Below are 18,765 nucleotides of genomic sequence, written 5' to 3'. Positions count from 1 at the left end.
GGGAGATTAGTCACCGACAGAGAGGAGAGAACAAAGGATTATACAGCAGGGAGCTGTGTGAAGCTGGTATTCAGAGGTCAGAGAGGTCAGTGCTGAGGTCAGAGGAGATAAGCCCTGTGATGTAACTGTAAATTAACTCTTTGTTGTCCTGTTATGGTGCCTCATCTCCCTCAACCCCTCCCCTCTCCATAGACAATCATGAAGACAGGGGGGAGAATTTCAAACTGTATTTTCATTATAAAAAAAAGCATTTTTCGGCTAATAAACCCCAATTACAAAGTTTCTTAAAATTACCAGTACTATTGATTGCTGCAAAAAAAATTTAACGACAGTGACACTTTAACCCCCAGACGACCTTGGGTGTACCCGTACGTCCAGCGGTCGCTAGGGGCATTCAGAGGGGGGCCTTGCTCTGAACCGCCGCTATCCCAGGTGCCACTTGTAGCCCGTGACCACGGCTATTAGCGGGCATGATCCGATCGCTGTGCCCGCTAATTAAGTATGCAGATGCAGCTGTCAAAGTTGACAGCTGCACCTGCACACTTACTGCAGCCCTTCCCTTGTGTCTAGTGTGGTGGATCGCCCAGCACCCCCCCAGGGGGGCTTCTAGTATCTAGTATAAGTGTTAAAAAAAAAAAAAGTTTTATTATTAATAAAAAAAACCCTCCCCTAATAAAAGTTTGAATCACCACCCTTTTCCCATGTTTTAAATAAAAATAAATAAACAAACATGTTTGGTCGCATGAAATCCGCAAAAATTGTAATAAAAAGCGATCAAAGAGTCGCATATGCGCAATCAAGGTACCGATAGAAAGTACGCATCATGGCGCAAAAAAATTACACCTCACACAGCCCCATAGACCAAAGCATAAAAGCGCTATAAGCCTGGGAATAGAGCGATTTTAAGGAACATATATTTATTAAAAATGTTTTATTTTATTTGATGGCTTTTAAAAATTTTTACATGTTACATATCGTTGTAATCAAAAAACAATTTTCATTTTCACCGCACATTGAATTTTTTTCGGGTTTTGCAGTGTACTTTATGCAAATATTCAGCCTGTCATTGCAAAGTACAATTAGTGGCACAAAAAATAAGTGCTCATGTGGGTTTCTAGGTGAAAAAATGCAAGTGCTATGGCCTTCTAAGCACAAGGAGGAAAAAACAAAAACGCAAAACTTGAAATTGGCCCGGTCCTCTAAGGATAAATTTACCTATCAGACGCCCATGAGGGACTGTGTCAAACGCTTACGCAAAATCCAGGTACACTATATCCACAGCCACCCACCTATCCAGGCTTCTACTCACCTCTTCATAAAAACATATTAGGTTGGTTTGACAACTTTTGTCCTTAGTAATACCATGCTGTTTATCACTGGATGTAGTGCCTTATAAGCCCCACAATAGATGTTAAGCTTACCGTTTGTAGTTACCTGGGGACGTCCTAGAGCCCTTTTTGAAGATTGACACTACATTTGCCTTACACCAGTCCCTCAGCACAATTCCAGTCATCAAATAATCTCTGAATATTTAGTACTGTGAACAGAAATTACAGGGTGATGACTGTGTAGACAAAAAAAATATAACTGGGCACAGCCCTGCCCCGGTGAGTGGCTATGCGGCTATCACTTCAAACACCTCAGATAGCGGCCGAACCTAGCAGCACATGTCAATTCTTTGGGCAGATGTCGGAATCTGCCTGCCCATAGAATTGGGCGAGCAGTGGAAACTTCTCAGTACGGATAACTTAGTATGAACGCCCCCTTGGCCATGTTCCCACTTTGTAAGACCCAGCCGGGTCACAAAATGGCCGGTGTAAGAGAAAATCATCCCGGCCGGTACTGCAGTACCGGCTGGATGATCTTGACTCTTGATAAATTGGGATGCAGGCGCATCTGTGCGCGTCCGCATCCCAATTCGCCACTGCACACAATGCAATGTGTGCACTGAAAGGTTTTCTGCTGCCGCTATTCAGTGAATAGCGGCTGCGGAAAACTGACGTGTCATTTTTTTGCGGCGCCGGTAGCAATCCTGGCCGATGTATATACTATTTGTATACACTCTGGCCTGGATTCCCTCAGCTGCAGCAGAATGTACTGTAGGTAAAGTATTAATCACGCCCGTGTTGCAAATCGGCACCAATGGCCGTGATTAATACTTTACTTACATTGTGTGAACATAGCCTTGTCTAGTGCCCTTTGTCCAGCATCACTGCTCTGGTCCCCCCTGCCCACTATGTTAAAGATTATATATTATACATAGGCAGTTTGTTGACCAACATGGATTATCTGATCTGGGTAAAATCTTTTTGTGGTTTCCTCCCAGTGCTCTGGTTTACTTTGTCGCTGCAAGAGGTTACCGATAGGTTAATGGAGTTCTAGTAACCCTGGCCCTATTGGGTGTCATTACATTCTGCGCTCCACCATTGACAATGATTGATGTGAATTAATTTTGTGCAAAGGGCTGTGAAACATGCTAGTGTTATGGAAATAAGTAATAAATAGAATATGTGAAACATATAAAGGCCCTTGCCATTTAGGCTCAGTTCACATATTCATCATGGTTTACATTATAAATAGAAAGCACAATGCAGTGCCGAACTATGGGACTTATAATGGGATCTGTTGTAAATGCAGTTTTGATGGGAAAACTAGTATTTATTTTAATATAAGATATAATTTTTTCTGCACAGAGAATGAACATTTGAGGGTACTTCTGGAATCCTTTAAACAGACTATCATTATATCATTGGTAGTGGGCAAAACCTTGGTATCCCCACGATTAGCAGAAAAAAGCTTATTATAAGTTAAATTATTACAGTACCCCATGCTGTACTCTTTAGCTCCTCTTCCTCAGCTTATCTTCTGTATGTAAGCAAACATTGAAGAGGCCCCGGCATGAAGATCTGATTTCCATAGCAATATGGGTAGAATAATAAGATATTGGCAGGCATCTACAACAATAGTCACTAGCAGAGTGAGTGGTGATAGCAACCACTGCTTGCTGTGCACAGGCTTCCATTCTCTGCTATAGCGATGTGCAACCTCCCAGCAGGTACTATATATTTTAACAAAACTATACATTACCCCAATCGGGGGTGGGGGGCAGGTTTACAAATGAACAAAAGAGAGAAGCTCACAGTAATCTATTCACATAGGGGAGGGGACATTGCATGAGAAAGTTGAAAGGTAGAAACCTATGTGCTAAATATGGCTTTCTGATCTGGCGATATCCTACAAATGCTGCACATTTTATTCCATTAAACAAAATAAAAGCAATTAATTTTTTTTCCCCTGTACACATTGTATATGGAATAAGCAAAAGCAATTTGTCTGTTTTTCTTTTTTTTTACAGAATATTCTTTTATTAAAATTGTAAAAATGTCTTGTGTTTTGTTCACAAAAACGAAATATTTAATATATCTAGCGTTAACAATGCCTGTATTTAAGAAGGAACTTCCATGAACACTAAAATCAGCAGGCAGGGTGGTGGGAGAAAATAATAAACAATTGAACTCACCAGCCCTGATGTATCCGTTATGCCACTCCCTGGTCTCTTCACAGCAGCTGTCATCTTGTGCTGGAAACTGGTTACCTCACTTACCCGGCTCTTCCAGCTGGAACATCACAGCCCAACTAAGTGCTTGCCTGTTCAGCCAGTCAGTCACTGGGGTGGTGGCCTGCCCCAGTCACTGATTGGCTGAGCAGGCAATCACTCAGCCAGGGATGTGAGGTTGCAGCTAGCAGAGCTGCAGGACCTCAGCCGATGTGAACTGAACCCAGAATCGGCACTACGAGGCACGAGGAAGAGTGAGCTCCCTCCACCTGTCAATTTTAGTGTTCATGAGATTTCACCCTTAACTGATATTTTAACTTTAACATGATATATATATCAAAGAAGAGAAAGCAGCTCACCCTTGCCTCTGCGCACAGACCAGCTGTGGATACCAGCCAAGAATATGCAAAAATAAAAAATAAAAGGGAAAAGCTCCAATGTCGCAGAATGCAATGTTCAGTCTTTACATTACAATAAAATCTCCATTCAAACACAGGAAAAAAAATGGCCATAAAAACTCCATTGTTTAAATCTGTGACTGTTACCCTTCCTCATGGCTTACAGAATAAGGTTACACTCAAATTTTGTACAAAGAAGCTTGTTGACACTAATTGACCTATAGTGGGGGCTTGGTGCACATACTACACACATATCTTATGGGTCTTTTTGAGCCTCTACCATGTAACACACTTGATTGAATATATGTGTATTTCTTCTTTTTGATGTGATGATGATCTTTATTACATACTGTACATGTTTGTAAAGATCCCTGTTCACAATAGACTTACCTCTGCTGTACCCACTGATTGTATAACGTGTATGGGGTTCCCCCAAACCACCACTATCAGATTATGTCAGTAGTGATAGGGGTTGAATGTGAAAATTACCTCCCGACCCCTTTGTTCTGGGAGAGATAAGCTGCAGTGGGAGCTCTCCTCCCCATAGAGAATTTATGAATGCTCAGACAGGAGAGATAACCGGTTATTAAAGGTGTATGGCCACCTTTAAGGCGGTACATATATGAGCATCAGTAACATATATTGGTAGTTGTATTTGTGTTCAGTAACCTTATGCTGTATGCTATGAGGAAGGGCCGACAGTCATAGCCCAAAATGCGTTCGCATTTTTATGTCCTTTTTTCTGTTTGCATGGAGATTTTAATGCTTTACATTTCATACTATGGCGCTGGACCTTTCCTCTTTTTGCCTATCCTGAATATAACGCATTAAGGTTATAATTGTGATGTGTTTGCTTTAAAACTAAATTGTATACTATACTTTGAATAAAATATTAAGTTTTTAAAGAAAAAAAATTTAGAGGATCTTTATTAATTAATTAATTAACTAATGGGTTCTTATCTCAGTTATGGTAGAATCCTTACATTCCAGAGATCCCTTGCCACCCTTCTGGGTCTTCTGAGCCATGACTCTTAAGCAGCTTTGTCTTTATTCCCAGGAAATACATCTGAGTTCCTACCGTGATAGTGTTACTCAAGGGTTGTAGCCTGTCATTGGCTTTACCATATCCCATCACTGTCTATTCAGTGGGATCCCCTCTGGTCCTTATGAGGAAGAAGAAGGAGAAACTATGGGGGACATGTATGAAAAGGCGTAAATGCCTTTTTTAGGTGCAGATGGGGCAGATCGGCGTAAAAATATTGGCAAATGGTATTTCTGAGAATATTGTTTTTGCATTTTCCCCATCTGCGCCACCTTCGCCAGTGGGACGCAGAGGGGGCGTTACAGGGGGTGTGGCAGCACACAGAGGGGGCGGGCCTCTGCGTGCACAGCATTTATAATTTTTCTGCTGGAAAAATGATACTGAAACCTAAGCCAGCTCTGAGCTGGCGTAGGTTTTAATATTTTCGCAAGGACGGGCTCTGTGCGATCGGGATTTATGTAAAGGCAGTGCGCCTCTACATAAATCCCTTGAGCTCCAAAGCTGCAGGGACATTTGTAAGCCTGGCGTAAAAACGCTGGACTTCATAAATGTCCCCCTATTTGTTCCCTGTATAGCAGTGTTAGCCCCAGACTGTGCATAGAACAGTAGTTCTATGCACAGTCTGGGGCTAACACTGCTATACAGGGAACAAATAGGGGGACATTTATGAAGTCCAGGGTTTTTCTTATGTCATAAAGAGAAAGGAGCAGTGCAGTAGCACTGCTCCTTTCTCTTTATGACATAAGAAAAACCCTTTAAATTGATCTCAGAGCAGTTAGAGTATGATTAGTGAAATGTAACTTATCAGTTCACAGGTTACCGGTGAAATGAGTAAATCTAAGATCTCGTATTTATTAAAACCAGCAGAACCATTAAGATAGCAAGTGTACAGAGAGGTCCTAATAATAGAATATCGCTGTCGTTTTCTACCTTTCTTATATGTTTTATTTCATTAAATGTTTAAATGTATCGGTTAAGCAATAATTTTGCTTTTGCTTGTCTCTCTGGTTTTGTTGAACAGTAATAATGTGGCATTTGTATAATGGTTTAAATTTAACTTTTTGAAATAGTTTTTTTTTCGGGATAAGAAAAACATCTGCTTTCTTTCAACAACAGTGCCACACCTGTCCTCAGGCTGGCTGTGGTATTACAACTGGCTACAAGAGGACAAGAGTGGAGCTGTTTCAGTGTGAAAGCAGCCATGTTTTTCTAATCTTGGATCATCTCCTTTAAATGTTTTAGCAGTAATCTTTCATTTACAATTTGTTTTTCTGCTTAGATCATTTATATGTTAATAAAATGTTCTTTTTCAGAACACACAGGAAGAATCGTACACTTGATCAAGCTTGTGAATCTTTTATTTGTACTGTACTGCAGATAATGCCTTCTCATGCATAACCTATGTCTCTTGATTTCTTAGAAGACGTCTATCCACCGATCGATGCTTCATGGGTTCCCAGCTTTCTTACCCAGATTCCTTTACTTAACTGCGACCTTTGTATTACAGGCATATTGTGGTCTGTGGTCACATCACTTTAGAAAGTGTCTCCAACTTCTTAAAGGACTTCCTTCACAAAGATCGAGATGATGTGAACGTGGAGATTGTATTTCTGCACAAGTGGGTAACCTCTCATTACAATGTGTCATATGTTTGCAGTGTGACCTTGTCAAGAGATTTGACTGGAAAATTAAAGCAAAACTATGGTTGGATATATATGTTCACCTTTTTTGTTTTGAATTTCTCGTATTAAATAATACCTATCATTTAGACAAACTTCTCACATTTTATAGTAGCATCTCAGGCATTTTTATTGGTGGGGGCTTTGGGTATTGAGCCCCCCTCAGATCACTAGTATGAAGAGGCAGAATCATGCAGCTGCACAAGCCTTGCCTCAACTGTATCTAGTTAGTGGTATACAGTTATAATGGAGATAGTGAGTTCTTAAGGAAGCACATGGGACTTCCTGTTTACGAATTTCTGGAAGTCCCATCGACTTCTTTTATTCCATGGACCACTTGCTAAAACTATTTAGAGTGTTGATAAAGGGTGCAGCCAAGCACTTCTGTCCCTTTAATATAATGATTGGCATGGGCCTCAGTGCACAGACATTAACCAAGGCAAACTTCACTATGACATGTCAGACGTTTGTCCAAATGATAGGTACTCTATCAGGGTTGTATTATCCTATCCTAGGATTCTGCTCATCAGGTTGCAGATTTTAAAGTCTGCTCCATTTCGCTCACCTCTACTTCCTGGCTCCTGCTGTCACAGCCATTCCTCTAGGGCTGGTACAGTTCCACAGTGCTTTTGCTGTTTGGGGTCAGCAGCCCATCAGCAGCGGGATCACAGGCGAGACACCATGCTGATTGGCTGAGCAGGCAGTGAACACACCAACCAGTGTGGGGAGAAGGACGGTGGCAGGGGAAGCGAGGAAGTTAGTTGTTGTGCAAAAGGCTGAGCATTTTTGAAATAATAATACAAATCAGAATACACTTTTAAATCAAAAGTCAGATTCATGATGTGTTTGGTTAATTGTTTATTCTATGAAAAACTTTATGAAAAAAATAGTTTATAAAAAAAATTACGTAAAAGCACTTGCACATGGTGGTATTGTGACTCCAATTTGTACAGATTCATAAGATAGCTGCCATTGCAGTCCATGAGGAGTCCATGCACTCCTCTGCAGTACAGTCAAATGAAAGTTTTTTCTTCCTGTACTTTGAGCAATGTTTGTGACAATTTAACACCTTACTATATCATTATAATAAAAGAAGGACACATTAGAAATATGCCTTTCCTCCACATTCACTTGACTTCCCCTCATTCATTATACAGTTCCTTGAAGAAATACTGAATATCATGTACTGGTTTGAGCCATGGAAGACATATTGTCCCAAATTTATGAAAGGCTATAATGTATACACTGGTATAAACTGCCCACAGCAACCAATCACAGCTCAGCTTTCATTTTACCAAAACTGTGATTCCCCCCCCCCCCAAGGTTTCAAAACAATATTGTGCAAGTGCTATTATTAGGAAATTAGACAGAGGGAATGAAGGTCTGGGGCACACTCAACAAGTGGATGTGGTTTACCAGGATGATTAACGGGACCATTATCGTGCAAAAAATCGTTATATCGTTCGAATTTAAACAATCGTTCTGTGTAATTGCAGGCAACGATCAGAAAATCGTTCGTATGTCGTTGATCGTTGATTTAGATCTGAACCTAAAATTATCGTTTAACGTTTGCTAATCGTTCGCTGTAATTCCACATTCGTTTGCCTAAGCTCCGCATTTGTTCACTAATCGTTCAGTGTAATTTAACATTGTTCATTGTTTTGCTGGGATCAGAAGGAATAAACGATCATAGTAACAATCGCAATAACGATCGTATCTAACGACCATCGCTCTGTGTAATATGGTGAACGATTTGAGGTTAACAATAAACAATCTAATTTGCGATCATTAGTCGTTAATTGTTAAAAATTGCTCCATGTAATAGGACCCTTATGCTGCGTTTACACGGAACGATAATTCGCCGGATCGTACGATTACCGATTTCGAAGTAACGATTTTTTTTTTATAATGATCAGCGTTTAGATGGAACGATATATCATACGGAAAATTCGTTTTGCGATCGCTTTGCGGTCGCTTAAGCCTATCTCGCACATAGGAAAAATCGGTGAACGACTGTTTACACGGAACGATCTGCGAATTTTTTGCGAACGACGATTTTAGAACACGTTGTAAGATCAAAATGAACGATTTCTCGCTTGTCGTTCGATCATCGCTGCGTTTACACGTACGATTATCGTTCAAATTCGATCGTTATCATGCAAATTCGTACGATAATCGTTCCGCGTAAACGCAGCATTAGAAATGGTTAGTACTTTGACTAATGCTGTGTTTACATTTGCACGATAACGATCAAATTTGAACGATAATCATACGTGTAAACGCAGCGAACGATCGAACGACAAGCGAGAAATCGTTCATTTTGACCTTACAACATGTTCTAAAATCCTTGTTTGCAAAAAATTCGCAGATCGTTCCGTGTAAACGGTCGTTCACATATTTTTCCTTTGTGCGAGATAGGCTTAAGCGATCGCAAAACAAATTTTCCGTACGATATATCGTTCCGTCTAAACGCTGATCGTTATAAAAAAAAATCGTTACTTCGAAATCGTTAATCGTACGATCCGGCGAATTATCGTTCCGTGTAAATGAAGCATAAGGCTAAAGATAAGTGCCAGTTTTTGAGCCACTGTTAAAGGGGATCTGTCAGCTGCAATTCATGTTCCAAACTGCTGACACTGTTGGATATCTGTTAGATCAGGAAGACGCATGTTACCTTTGATATATCAATCCTGATTTCAGGATGTAGAAAATGCTTTTATTAAAAAGTTAGAACAGTCAAAGAGGCTTTCCTGAGCTCCTGAAATGCAGCAATCTGTGCGTTTACATGGAACGATTATCGAATTCGCACGATAACGATCGAATTCGAACGATAATTGTACGTGTAAACGCAGCGAATGATCAAACAATAAGCGAGAAATCGTTCATTTTGATCAACTTCTCAAATCGTTGTTGATTGTTCGCAAAAAATTCGCAGATCGTTCCGTTCACCGATTTAACCAACGTGTGAGAGAGGCTTACGCGATCGCAAAACTATCGCAAAACTAAATTTCCGTACGATATAGCGTACCGTCTAAACGCTGTTCGTTATGAAAAAAAAAAACGTTACTCCGACATCGTTAATCGTACGATCTGGTGAATTATCATTTTGTGTAAACGTAGCATTTCAGGAGTCAAGCAAGCAGGAGGCAGGAATCTTCCAGTATTGCAGCAGATCAGGAGCTTTAACCCCTTAACGACATCGGGCGTAAATTTACGCCCTGATGCCGGTAAGGGACTTCAGAGCGGGGCCGCGCGGCGACCCCGCTCTGAACCGCGGCGGTCCCGTGTGCCACTTGTAGCCCGGGACCGCTAGTATTAGCGGGCACGGTCCGATCGCCGTGCCCGCTAATACAGTAATCAGATACAGCTGTCAAACATGACAGCTGCATCCGATTACCGAACGCAGCTTCATCCCTGGTGTCTAGTGGGGAGATCGCTCCTCCGGGATGTTATCCCGGAGGAGCGATCTCCGTAACTGAAGCCAGTCGGGGACCGCTCCAAGATGGCGCCGTCCCCGGCTCGGCACTCGTTTGTTTTCGGCTGCAGCAGCCGAAAGCAAACGAGTGCCGATCTCATGGATCTCTGCAGCATATCTATGCTGCAGAGATCTCTATGAGAGATCAAAGCACTTATACTAGAAGTCCCCCAGGGGGGCTTCTAGTATAAGTGTAAAAGTAAAAAAAAAAAAGTGTCATTATTAGTAAAAAGCCCCCTCCCCTAATAAAAGTCTGAATCACCCCCCTTTTCCCAGGTTATAAATAAAAGTAAATAAATAAATAAATAAACATGTTTGCTATCGCCGCGTGCATAATCGCCCGAACTACTAATTAATCACATTCCTGATCTCGCACGGTAAACGGCGTCAGCGCAAAAAAATCCCAAAGTGCAAAATTGCGCATTTTTGGTCGCATCAAATCCAGAAAAATTGTAATAAAAAGCGATCAAAAAGTCGTATATGCGCAATCAAGGTACCGATAGAAAGAACATATCATGGCGCAAAAAATGACACCTCACACAGCCCCATAGACCAAAGGATAAAAGCGATATAAGCCTGGGAATGGAGCGGTTTTAAGTGACGTATATTTGTTGACAATGGTTTAAATTTTTTACAGGCCATCCGATACAATATAAGTTATACATGTTATATATCGTTTTAATCGTAACGACTTGAGGAACATATATAACAAGTCAGTTTTACCCCAGGGCTAATGGCGTAAAAACACATTTCCCCCAAATAAACAAAATGCGTTTTTTTTTTTTCAATTTCACCACACTTTGAATTTTTTTCTGGTTTCGCAGTGTACTTTATGCAAAAATTCAGCCTGTCATTGCAAAGTACAATTAGTGACGCAAAAAATAAGGGCTCATGTGGGTCTCTAGGTGGAAAAATGCAAGCGCTATGGCCTTTGATGCACAGGGAGGAAAAACCGAAAACGCAAAAATCGAAATTGGCTCTGTCAATTAAAAAGCCTCTTTTGACTCCTTGTACAAGAGGATAAAAGCATTTCTCTACATCCTGGAAGCGCAGATAGATATATGAAAGGTACCATGTGTCTCCTTGTTCTAATAGCTACCTAACAGTGTCAGCAGTTTGGAACATTAATTACAACTGACACTGACACTGAATCGTGTTCTTAGATTTCTACCAGGAATTACAAACTTTGATTTGTATTTGTATTGATTTGTATTGTTTTCTATTAATCCATATTTTTCATTTGTTTCTGCAGCATATCCCCCAACTTGGAGCTAGAAGCTCTCTTTAAGAGGCACTTTACTCAGGTAGAATTTTACCAGGGATCCGTCCTGAACCCCCATGATCTTGCTAGAGTTAAGGTAAAAGAAGAGTCCTGCTTTCAAATAGTACAAAGGAAATCTATTTTATTTTGTCTATTATACTTTTGGGAGAAGAACACCTTTATTATGTCTGAGAGTGCACAGGAAAGACAAGTTCATAATTGAAATTATAATTTTAATTTATTAGCATGTTTTTGCAAAAAAAAAAAAAAAAAAACCCTGCAGGGAAGCAGGTCTGGGTGCATCTAACACTAATGATGAGCAAACATCCCAATTTTCGATTTAGATCCCAAACACAAAAAAAAGAAAAAAATGTTTGTGATCAGTTCATGTATGCCGAAGCGTATGTTTCGGTCTAGCAGTACGTACTTGCGTACGTATCAGGTCAGGTGAAGTGTAAAATAAGTAATAATGAAAATTAACGATAACTACAAATGAGTAGTAGCAAGATAACAGGTATTATCCCACACTTACAGTATACAGCCCTATACCGGATATATAATTGTTTTTTACAATAATAAAATGAAAGCCGTTCAACTCCTTTACAGGACACAGACTGCACAAATCAGTAGTAGCAAGATAACAGGTATTATCCCGCACTCACAATATACAGTAGATGTCTGAACACACTGCCTGTCTCGCAACAGCTTCTAAAATATATGTTTTTTTATACTTTTAGCCCTAACAAGAGCTTTTGGGGGTCCCTTCCTACCTAACTTCACCTAAAAGCTAAAACCTAAACCAGCAAGTGACACGAATCTGAAATCCACTATTCGTATATTCAGGAGGTGACGTAGATTAGCCAGCCAATCACAGTTAAAGGTTTTTTTTTAAAGTCCTGCCTATTCCTAGTGCCTGTCCCTCCCCTCTGCACATTTATTTCCTGGGAAAAAGCGCCAGGGGATGTGGGAGGGCGAATCGAATTTCTACTGCGTTATCGTTCAAATATTCAAATGTAATCGAATTGCGTACTATTCGATCGAATACTATTCACTCATCACTAGTTACCTATTGTTCCAGGTCATTGTATATTCTGACCAAACGTTGCTAATTCTTATTCATGTTTCCTGTCTGAGCGGTGTGTGAAGCTCATTGAAGGAGTGATCTCATTAAATACATTTCAGATCAGTGTTCCACTCTAGTGATCAGTGGGGGTCCCAGTGGTGGTGCCCACAGCGATCGTACATTTATATTACTTATTCTCTGGATACATGATGTGTTTTGTGGGATCACCTCTTTAACTGAACCAATCTATAACATGTCTATAACAATTCAAATTTAAAAATATATCGAATGACAGTATATAGTATGAATACTTAAACATGGTATGACATTTTTATGTATGTACTAGAAAATGTACCTGGCGCTGCCCGGGTATAAAGTGTCAGTGTGTTAATTAGATTTGTTCTATGGTGCCCAGGAGGCCAAGCTAAAGGTATTGTTTCATCTGAGTTAATCAGTGGAATTAGTGTATACCTGTAGTGCATAGTTGGAGGGGTTCTGTATACCCACAATGTATAGTTTTTAGGGGTCTCGCATATCTGTAGTGCATAGTTGGGGGGGCTGTATACCTATAGTGTATAGTTGAGGGAGGTCCTGTATACCTGCAGTGTACAGTTGGTGAAGGTCCTGTATACCTGTACTGTATAGTTTGGGGGTCCTGTATACCTGTAGTATATAGTTGGTGCTGTATACCTGTAATGTATAGTTGGTGGAGGTCTTGTATACCTGTAGTTTATAGTTTGAGGGTCCTGGATACCTGTAGTGTATAATTGGTGGAAGTCTTGTATACCTGTAGTATATAGTTCGGGGTCCTGTATACCTGTAGTATATAGTTCGGGGTCCTGTATACCTGTAGTAAATAGTTTGAGGGTCCTGTATAACTATAGTATAGAGTTGGTGGAGGTCCTGTATACCTGTAGTGTATAGTTTGGGGTCCTATATACCTGTAGTATATAGCTGGTGGAGTTCCTGTATACCTGTAGTATATTTGGGGTCCTGTATACTTGTAGTATAGAGTTGGTGAAGGTGCTGTATACCTGTATTATAGAGTTGGTGTAGATCCTGTATACCTGTAGTGTATGGTTTTGAGGTCCTGTATACCTGTAGTGTATAGTTTGGGGTCCTATATACCTGTAGTATATAGTTGGTGGAGTTCCTGTATACCTGTAGTGTATAGTTTTGGGGTCCTGTATACCTGTAGTGTATAGTTTGGGGTCCTGTATACCTGTAGTATATAGTTGGTGGAGGTCCTGTATACCTGAAGTATATAGTTGGTGGAGGTCCTGTATACCTGTAGTATATAGTTTTGGGGTCCTGTATACCTGTAGTGTAAAGTTTGGGGTCCTGTATACCTGTAGTATATAGTTTTGTGGAGGTCCCGTGCACTTGTAGTGTATAGTTTTGGGGTCCTGTATACCTGTAGTGTCCTGTATACCTGCAGGGTTGTATTAACCCGTATGGCAGTGTTATTCAGTCACAGAGTCTCGGTATTGGTCATGTCTGGTATGGGGGTGTTATCCAGTCACACTATGGCGGTATTGGTCAGGTCTGGTGTGGCGGTGTTATCCAGTCACGGTATGGGGGTATTGGTCAGGTCTGATATGATGGTGTTATCCAGTCACAGTATGGTGGTATTGGTCAGGACTGGTGTGGCGGTGTTATCCAGTCACAGTATAGCGGTATTGGTCAGGTCTGGTGTGGCAGTGTTACCCAGTCACAGTTTGGTATACCTGTAGTTCCCTGTATATACATGTACTGTATAGATGGAGTAGGGGGCCCTGTATATACATATACTGTATAGATGGAGTAGGGGGCCCTGTATATACATGTACTGTATAGATGGAGTAGGGGGTCCTGTATATACATGTACTGTATAGATGGAGTAGGGGGTCCTGTATATACATGTACTGTATAGATGGAGTAGGGGGTCCTGTATATACATGTACTGTATAGATGGAGTAGGGGATCCTGTATATACATGTACTGTATAGATGGAGTATGGGGTCCTGTATATACATGTACTGTATATATGGAGTAGGGGGCCCTGTATATACATGTACTGTATAGATGGAGTAGGGGGCCCTGTATATACATGTACTGTATGGATGGAGTAGGGGGTCCTGTATATACATGTACTGTATAGATGGAGTAGGGGGCCCTGTATATACATGTACTGTATGGATGGAGTAGGGGGCCCTGTATATACATGTACTGTATGGATGGAGTAGGGGGTCCTGTATATACATGTACTGTATAGATGGAGTAGGGGGTCCTGTATATACATGTACTGTATAGATGGAGTAGAGGGGTCTACCAGTTATTTCTGTGGATGTTGTGAGGCAGCTTCCCTAGCAACCATTGCTCCCTGTGAAAATGAAAGCAGTAATCCTATTGGTTGCTAAGGCTCCAACTGCCGTGTCTGCTGCAGCTAATTATATCCGCTGTGTTTGCAGTGAGGAGATTTTCCAATTCATCTCTATGGGGCGCCTCTCTTTCCCCTCCCCCTCCCCTCCTGTACATCTGGCGGGGGCGGGACCTTCGCAATAACCTTTCTGGGCACCCAATGTATCTGTGTGCCAAATTTGGGGTCAAACGGTTCAGGCGTTTGGAAGTCTATAGAGGACAGACAGACAGACAGACTTTGATTTTTATGATATAGATGAAATAAAGACACAATACACCATGATAACATTATTTTCAGGGGTCGGAAAGCCCTTCATACCACTAGAGGATCTGTAGCAGTCTGGAGTGAGGGGAACTCAGGGAGGACAGAGGTTATATTGAATAAATGAAGATATATCCGGTCACAGGCTGAGTGGTAATAACTCTCTCCCTCTTCCTGAGGTATAACTGCCACAGAGGTTAGAGAGGGATTGCACCTAGGTGTTTGGTGATGATGGTACTTGTAGTTCCCCCAGTGGCTTCTCTATTGATGCCTAAGGTGTTAATGGAGAAGCCCTTGATGGTGATTAGGTGCAGAGAAATTCAGACAGCAGGGAGTTGAGGCAATGAGGTATAACAGTGACTTTTACTTGCATAAGAAGTATGTAACTTTAACAGTTTCTTTGTACTGAATATCTCTCAATATGGCTGACTGCCAGAGATGGGTCATTGATGTTAATCTGGAGATATGGCGGTACATGTGGAGTTGTCCTTTTTAAATGGGATAGGTAGTGAACCACAAACTATGATAATGGGAGTCCTATAAGGTTATCTGGGCCCAGCCCGTAAGCCACAATCAATCTCCATTAGTTGTGGTGCTGACTTCAGTAAATCTCCTCACAGGCTGTAGTTTCCTCAGAGGATGTTACTCCGACTACAGCTGTACTCAACTCATTAGGGACTTCCTGTCACAATTGCGTCTTAGGGTAGCTGCACACGTTCCGGATTAGCAGCGGATTTCATCCTGCAGGTTTGCAGTGAAATCCACTGTGAATCCTGGTACCGTCACTTCAATGGGGTTACATACCCGCAGCATAATTTTAATTCCGTTGTGAGTATCTAACCCGGCCCCTTCAACCCCCACCCCCCCTCCCCGCCGCCTACAGTGAATGTTTCTCCTAGTAATTGTTGTACACTAAGAAGGCACTTGGTGGTACTGTTATCCAACGCCCTGCTGTGGTGTGTGTGTGTGAATAGTGATTATGACACATCTCTACAATGCAATAAAGAATAACCAATATATTAAAGAGTGACTGTCGTGATTTTTTTTTGCAGAAATCAATAGTCCAGGGGATTTTAAGAAACTTTGTAATTGGGGTTATTAGGCAAATATGCCATTATCTGCATTTAAAAAGACTTTTCCCAGGTACCCCCCTCCTCTCCTTTTTGTCATCCACTGCAAAAAATCAGGAAATTGTGACTTGTTGCATCAGACACAACCCTCTCTGTTCTATAGAGAGGGGAGGAGGGAGTTAGAGGCAGCAGAGAGCTGAGAACAAAGGATTACACAAACATAGAGCTGGGTGACAGCATATTCAGAGGTCAGATGTCAGAGGAGATAGCCAGGTGATTAATTGTAGATTAACTCTTTATTGTCCTGTTTTGGTGTTTTACTTCTCTCTCTCCATAGGAGAACAATGAAGAGAGGGGGAGAGCTTCAAACTGCTTTTTCATGATTATAATTCATTTTTAGGCTAATAAACCCAATTACAAAGTTTCTTAAAATCGCCTGGACTATTGATTTCTGCAAAAATGTCACGACAGTAACTCTTGAATAAATATAATACAGGGTCCATTCTCTCCCCAACCTTAGGGGAAAACTCAACTTCTGTACAGATCCTCCTGTAGTGATGTAAATTGTTCCTTACTTGCTTCTTGACTGAGTGTAAAGTGTGTGTGTAAATATATAAAATGTGTGTGTTATGTATTGTGGGAGCAGCACTCATATATATAAAATGTGTGTGTTATGTATTGTGGGAGCAGCACTCGTGCGGGTATGTTCTTGTGGGGGGTGCCAGCAGTGTGCACTGTGAAACCACCAGTATACAGCTATGTAGACAAGGTAAACCACGGCGGCACTCCAGGTGAAATCAAACAAACAGGTTGATTCCTCCCACTGGTGCAACATTTCGCTCTGCTTGAGACACTCAGACTGCTTAAGAAAGCTCTGATTGTATGAGCGAAACGTTGCACCAGTGGGAGGAATAAACTTGTTTGATTTAATTCGGAGGGCTGCCGTGGTTTACCTTGTCTGTCTGTCTGTCTGTCTGTCTGTCTGTCTATCTATCTATCGATATAGTGTATGTTTCGCATGTAATCTGAATTATTATAACCATTTTCAATGTTTGCTTTTGGTAGATTGAGTCTGCAGATGCCTGTTTAATCCTTGCAAACAAGTACTGTGCTGATCCTGATGCAGAGGATGCATCAAACATAATGAGGTACTATGATGGACAGTGTATAATGGTATAATGTGCATGGGCCTGGTGATTATTAAAGATCAATTACTAATTGTTAGTAATTGATCTGTGGAAGATTAGATATATATTACTGATGTATGTATACCCAGCAGCAACTCATTCATCTGAACTCGTCTTACAAATAAAAACATATAGAGGGAGATTTATCAAACATGGTGTAAAGTGAAACTGGCTCAGTTGCCCCTAGCAACCAATCAGATTCCACCTTTCACTTTCCAAAGAGTCTGTGAGGAATGAAAGGTGGAATCTGATTGGTTGCTAGGGGCAACTGAACCAGTTTCATTTTACACCATGTTTGATAAATCTCCCCCATACTGTACAATCTGCAGAAACTCTCATATATAGAACTTTTGAATCAGAGACATTTCTGCAACAAATTTGTTAAGCGTGACCATAATCCAAGACGCTGTTTAGCCGCCCGTAATGCAGTTGTATTTTCGCAACTGTGTTATGGCTGCAAATCTTGGTTTGACTATGGGTTTAATGGCCTAAACTTTAAAAGGGTTGGCCACTTTATAGTAAAACAGTTTTGTGTGTTGTATAAGTAAGTGTATTCATATTACTTACTGACAGCAGCTGCCTGTATGCCTCATAGAGCTAAAATAAGATTCCCCTCCTGTGCTGCACTGCTCTATGGTTAGGCTGTCCATAAGATGGCCGACATGGAGGAGCATGTGACCATGCCCCACCCCCCAGTATCCACCACTGAGCTTTTAAATGCCTATGGTGGACACTAAGGGGCAAGGCATAGTCACATGCTCTTCCATGTTGGCCATCTTATGGACAGACTCACTACAGATCAGGAGAGCGCAGCCTAGAGGAGGGGGATCTGATTTTAGTTCTATGAGGCATACAGGGAGCTGCTGTCAGTAAGGACTGTGAGCATACTTACTAACAGTGTACACTGAGCAATTTTAGTATAACATGGTCAACCCCTTTAAGCATTGCTGTGGTTGGCTCTAGATTTACAACTGTAATATGGATGCTAAAAAGTACTGTAGCTGCTTTATGGATATTCAACCCACAACTTTATGCCAAACTAGTAGGGGTATTCCATTAATATTTCTCTATCACCTTGTTTTACAGAGTTATCTCTATAAAAAACTATCATCCAAAGATACGGATTATCACTCAGATGCTGCAATATCATAATAAGGTGGGATTTTAAAGATAATAGTTTTATAATTGTGATCTCATTTATTTAGTAGTCACCTTAGGCTAGGGCTACATAGCAATGTTATCTATAAAAAAAAAACTAGGCTGAGGCATGGAGATGTCTAGTTTTTAACAGTTAAGACTATTGCAGGCAACAGGATTGCCCTCTGTCTGGTTCCAGTAGGGAACCCTTAGTGCTGTTATTTGGCCTGTGTAA

General features: G+C 41.0%; 1 protein-coding gene across 7 annotated transcripts in view; it reads left to right on the top strand.

Moving 5' to 3' along the window:
• KCNMA1 (potassium calcium-activated channel subfamily M alpha 1) overlaps window positions 1-18,765 on the top strand; it is a 332,984-nt gene that overhangs the window by 200,253 nt on the left and 113,966 nt on the right. For all 7 annotated transcript variants that reach the window (XM_069980872.1, XM_069980871.1, XM_069980873.1 and 4 more), the window contains exons 10-13: window positions 6,504-6,614; window positions 11,403-11,508; window positions 17,272-17,354; window positions 18,480-18,549. In XM_069980872.1, coding sequence (XP_069836973.1) covers window positions 6,504-6,614; window positions 11,403-11,508; window positions 17,272-17,354; window positions 18,480-18,549 — 370 coding nt within the window. The remainder of the gene's footprint in view (window positions 1-6,503; window positions 6,615-11,402; window positions 11,509-17,271; window positions 17,355-18,479; window positions 18,550-18,765) is intronic.

The sequence above is a fragment of the Dendropsophus ebraccatus genome, chromosome 8 (genome assembly GCF_027789765.1).
Source record: "Dendropsophus ebraccatus isolate aDenEbr1 chromosome 8, aDenEbr1.pat, whole genome shotgun sequence".
NCBI classification, from domain to species: Eukaryota; Metazoa; Chordata; class Amphibia; order Anura; family Hylidae; genus Dendropsophus; species Dendropsophus ebraccatus.
The sequence above is the reverse complement of the archived record's forward strand: the minus strand, read 5'-3'. Positions and strand labels throughout refer to the sequence as shown.